The sequence below is a fragment of the Cricetulus griseus genome, unplaced genomic scaffold, assembly GCF_003668045.3.
Source record: "Cricetulus griseus strain 17A/GY unplaced genomic scaffold, alternate assembly CriGri-PICRH-1.0 unplaced_scaffold_473, whole genome shotgun sequence".
Lineage (NCBI taxonomy): Eukaryota > Metazoa > Chordata > Mammalia > Rodentia > Cricetidae > Cricetulus > Cricetulus griseus.
The window spans coordinates 15,666-20,546 of record NW_023277223.1 but is presented as its reverse complement, the minus strand read 5'-3'; the positions used below and the strand labels follow the sequence as shown (position 1 = coordinate 20,546).

The 4,881-nt window shown below is 50.5% G+C and overlaps 1 protein-coding gene across 2 annotated transcripts; it reads left to right on the top strand.

The window, feature by feature from the left end:
- The first annotated feature begins 345 nt into the window (after positions 1-345).
- LOC113838063 (ephrin-B2-like) lies at positions 346-4,611 on the top strand. Of its 2 annotated transcripts, XM_035453867.1 has the most exons (4): positions 346-1,075; positions 2,315-2,407; positions 3,106-3,168; positions 3,698-4,611. In XM_035453867.1, the coding sequence occupies exons 2-4, from the start codon at positions 2,380-2,382 to the stop codon at positions 4,060-4,062; spliced, it is 456 nt and encodes a 151-aa protein (XP_035309758.1). In that variant the 5' UTR covers positions 346-1,075; positions 2,315-2,379; the 3' UTR covers positions 4,063-4,611. The 2 variants fall into 2 exon arrangements, with proteins under 2 accessions (XP_035309758.1, XP_035309759.1); XM_035453868.1 differs by lacking the exon at positions 3,106-3,168.
- Positions 4,612-4,881: the final 270 nt, after the last annotated feature.

Sequence of the window (4,881 nt, the reverse complement as noted above, 5' to 3'; positions counted from 1 at the left end):
CGGACCGGAAGTCGATAGTGCTGGCATCCGAAGCCAAAGGGAAGTCGGGAATCCCAGGACTCACAAGCCGAGTTCCCGTCAAAAGCGGTCGTTCTTCCTGCGGGGTCGGAAAAAAGAAAGACTCTGACAGGAAGTCGGTAGTACTGGCAAGCGAATCCAACAGGAAGTCTGGCGTGCTGGACTCACAGGCTGAATCACAGTCACTGGAAGCAGGCGTCAGTGCGAGATAGGAACAGAAACACGGGCATGAAGTCGCTAGTGCTGGAAGGACGCCATCCGGGAGTCGGCATACTGTGACGAAGAAGCAGAATTCCCGTCACCACAGCCGCTCACTTGCATGCGCGGAGCCGCTTGTCCGTAACCGGAAGTCGGTAGTATGGGCGTGCTGAAGCCGACCGGAAGACTGGAATGCTGGGACTGAGCAGCAGTCACTGGAAACCGGGAGCTGCTTTTGCACCGAGCCAGACTTGACGGGAACCGGGTTGCGCTGGCGACCTGAAGCCAAGCGGAAGTCGGGCGTCCTGAGATTCCAGTGAAATTCCGGTCGCTGGAAGCCAGCCGCGCGCCGTTCCCATCCATTACCAGGACTCCGGAAGTCGTTAGTGCTGGCAAGCCGAAGCCAACCGGAAGTTGGGAATCGTGAGTCTCAGAAGCCCCATTCCCGTCTCTGTAGGGGAAGCCAGAATGGGACGGGAACTCGCTAGTGCTGGCGACCTGAAGCCAAGCGGAAGTAGGGCGCACTGGAACTTGAAAGCGAAATTCCCGACTCTATTTCCCCGCGATCCCCGATGGCAGACCGGAAGTCTGCAGTGCTGGCGAGCTGAAGCCAACCGGAAGTCTGGTGTGCAGTGCCTCACGCGGGCGCTGGCATCACACAGCGAGGGCGGCACCGTGTCCCAGGGCGGCGTTCTGCAGACCGGAAGCGGAAGCGCGTCACAGAGCGGGTCCGTCCCTTGGGCGGCAGCGTCGGTGATGCGGGCGATGCGTTCTGAGCTTGATCCAGGAGGCGGTGGAGCCTGCGGCCAGCGGAAGTGGCGGGGCCATGGGCGGGACCTGCGGTAATTGCCGTGTGTGGGTGAGTGATTGACTGACGGGTGGGGGCGGGGTCTCTGAGTGATTGATGTGTGGGGGCGGCATCTGTGAGTGACTGATGTGTGGGGGCGTGGTCCTTGAGTGACCGACTGTTGGGGCGGGGTCTGTTAGTTACTGACGTGTGGGAGCGGGGTCTGTGGGTGACTGACGTGTGGGGGCGGGGTCTGTGGGTGACTGACGGGTGGGGGCAGGGTTGTGAGTGATGACATGTGGGGGCGGGTTGTGAGTGATTGGGTGGGGGGTGGTCTGTGAGTGACTGAGGTGGGATGGGGTCTGTGAGTGACTGATAGGAGGGGGCGGGGTCTGTGAGTGACTGACATGTGGGGGCGGGGTCTGAGTGATTGACGTGTGGGGGCGGGGGTCTGTGAGTGACTGACATGTGAGGGCAGTATCTGTAGACAGAACAGCTTAGACAGACAGAAAGCTATTGGTAGAAGGGTTGTGCTCCCTCTCGCCCCTCATTGTTAAAGTGGAAAAGGAGCCCAGCTGGCCAATGTTGCCCCCACCTGGTTATATCCATGTTGTCCCAAAACCCAGACAGGGAAAGAGGTGTGCAAACTCTCTGTCCAGCTGGAGTTTTCCCTAGCAGGAAACTTGGCTAAAGTGGCTGATGGGGGTTGATAAAAACAGATGCTTGCAGGGACTTACACAGTGATGAGAATGCAGACTCAGAAGACTTGAGTTATAATATGCTACTTCAGCACATTCCTGGCTGGAGGAAGGAGTAAGGGGGTGTCAGAAGGCTTCCCTGATAGTGTTTACAGAACTTGGAGGTTTGACAAGCATAGCATCAATTTCATTGTTCTTTTAGCAGGAGGTGTGGAGTGGAGAAAGCAGGTGTTGAGAGATGATTACCAAGTTTTGAAATTACCATGTTTGCTCTTTTGCACTTTCTAGTTTCGCTCCCCTTAGGAGTTGGTGGGTATTTTGGAAGGTGCTGTCCCTTTTACCTATAGAGTAATACTAAATCATGTGCATATGGGAGGGTGTGTTTAATTGCATTTAGAAGCAGGTAGCCTACATGTCACAATGTTTCCAAGATCCATTTCTCTTTATTTATTTTTCTACTTCTTTTCAGCTTTCAGCATCCCATACATTCAGAAAATTTGTGACAATGAGTGAATTCTTATTTTTCGAATTGTTTACAGACATTTCATGTTCATGAAATCTTATTGATTTCCTGATTTGTTCTTTATTTTTTGTCCATTTTATTTTTAATCAGCTACATCCAATGGGTCTTTGGAAGGCCTGCATAACCAGGAAGGAGGGGTGTGCAAGACAAGAGCCATGAAGATCATCATGAAAGTTGGACAAGGTAAAGATCAACTGCTGCTTTGTGACACCACTGTGAGCTGGTACAGCCCCCAGCTAGCGTGGCACCTGGGGTGATGCTCACCATCACCACTCTTGTTAGTTTTGAAGGCAGACCTTTTTCTGCACTTTGAACCACTGGTTGAGTCCCGCAAACTGACATGCTCAGTTTTTCTCATTTAGATCTCTCTAAAAGTTCAGGCCAGTGAAACAGGGTGTCTGCTTCAGATACATATATATCTCTTTACAATGCAGAACACCTCTTTGAAAAACAATCAAAGTGTCTATTATGTAAACACTGGCTCTGCTTCTTTGTTTCATTTTCAAGTCTGGACAAACCAAGAGCTGTGTTTTCAAGTAGAATAACCTATTGTGAAGAAACAAAGAATTATTCTAATTAGAGACTAGTATAGCTGTAATCAACTTGCTTAGTGAAATTGAAATGTCATCTGGAATGCTTTGACTGCAAAATGCAAGAATCCCTATAGTTTCAACAGATGGCCTCTTAATCTAAACCTAACAAATAACTAGGATTACCATTCTGATTAAAAAGGAAGGTTATTTTCTTGTATTTCTCAGTGCTTTGCATAAAGAGTCTTATGTTCATTGCTGTTCATGCCTCTTGAGATATCTTTGCAACTCCTGAAGCTTGCTACATTGTCAGATGTCTGTGCCATGATTAATCGCTTCTTCTTCATGTAGATGCAAGTCCTGCTGGATCAACCAGGAATAATGATCCATCAAGACGTCCGGAGCTAGAAGCTGGTACAAACGGGAGAAATTCAACAAGCTCTTTTGTGTAACCAAATCCAGAGACAGGAGTGTAGTGGGGCTATGTGTCTATGGTGTGCATTTTTCTTAGAACCCCTATAGGCAGAGGAGCCTCAAAACACATCCCAACCAGTGGGATTCACTCGTGGGCACAGATTCCTGGGGTCTTTGCTCCCAGTGAGTCAATATTAACTCTGCCACTAAGACAGATTAATTCAGCCCGCTCAGTGTCTTACAGTCACAAGAGCAGAGCTCACCAGATGTGTCAGTTACTGATGCATCCTGAAGTGTTGAAACTAGGGATGTTCCAGATTTTCTGTCTAATCTTTAGGAAGTGGTAGGCCTGGTGAGTGAGTGTCGGACCTTTGAAGCTCGTTTACCTCATCTGGTGATCTGTTGTCCAGTTCACCCTGTGAGTTGAGCATTGGCCATGCTTACTTGTTTGCATTTGGAGCGTTCTTTCTGCAAGCTAGAGGGCAGAGTCTCAGAACTACAGTAACTGGCTGTTCTTGCTACTGTGCAGGTACCAGCACTGAAGGCAACAGCGCAGGGCAATCCGCCAACAACCTCCTGGGTTCCAAAGTGGCCTTATTCGCGGGAATCACATCAGGATGCATCATCGTCATCGTCATCATCATCACCTTGGTGGTACTGCTGCTCAAGAACCGCAGGAGGCACTGCAAACACTCTCCACAGCACAGTACCACACCCAAGCGAGGTGGCAACAACTCTGGCTGGGAACCCAGTGATTTTCTGATACCGCTAAGGATTGCAGACAGTGTCTCCCGCCCACACTATGAGAAGGTCAGCGGAGACTATGGGCACCCAGTGTACATCGTGCAGGAGATGCCCCCACAGAATCCTGCCAACATTTACTACAAGGTCTGAGGCCTGGGACCTTTGCCTCCCAAGGGAACTCTCACCTTGTTGTGGGTGCAGGGACTGAGCCTGACTCTGGGGGCGGAATGCCTCGTGGAAGAACCTGGAGCTGGACAGTTTTGTAAGCTATAACTTTTCAGCCTTGGTGAAACCACAGACCCTCCCCGGCTGGAAGACTGCTAAGAGATCCCCACTTGGACTGCTGTGTCCCTGTGTGGACCTCTATGCTATGCACCCAGCCAGGCACTCAGGACTCTGCAGATCCCGGGGAAGACACTGTGGTCTATGGGTGATGCAGCAGTATTTTAGGAGAAAGTTGTACCTCTGCCTCTGTGTTTCCTGCCATGCACACTGGACTTGTCACTCGGACCTCGGGTAACCTCAGTAAGGTTTTCAAAGATCCCTAGCATTTAGTCCTCACTCCTTCTGTTTCCAGGGCTCTGCAACACCTCCCCAGACCCCTCACTCCACATCCCGTATCATTAAGGGACACTCACCACCGAGCACTGGCCCCACCCTTTACACTAAGATGAAATAAAATGTGGATTAGTTACAGAATTCTGCTTTCCTGCAAATTCCTTGACTTGGTTTGCTGGGAAAAGCCGGGGACATGTGGCCAAGTGAGGAACATGCTGGCTACCACCGCAGGGGGAGCATAGTGGGGAAAGCAAGAAGGAAACAATAGATAGTGCTTTGGTTTGCTGAGAGGAACCAGGAATGTGGGAGACTACAGACTTTGGTGAGTGGTGGTGAGCTCAGTAACACAGCTATGCAACAGGGAATCAAAGCCCCTCTCCTGAAGTGTAACAAAGGGGCCATTCCTATGAA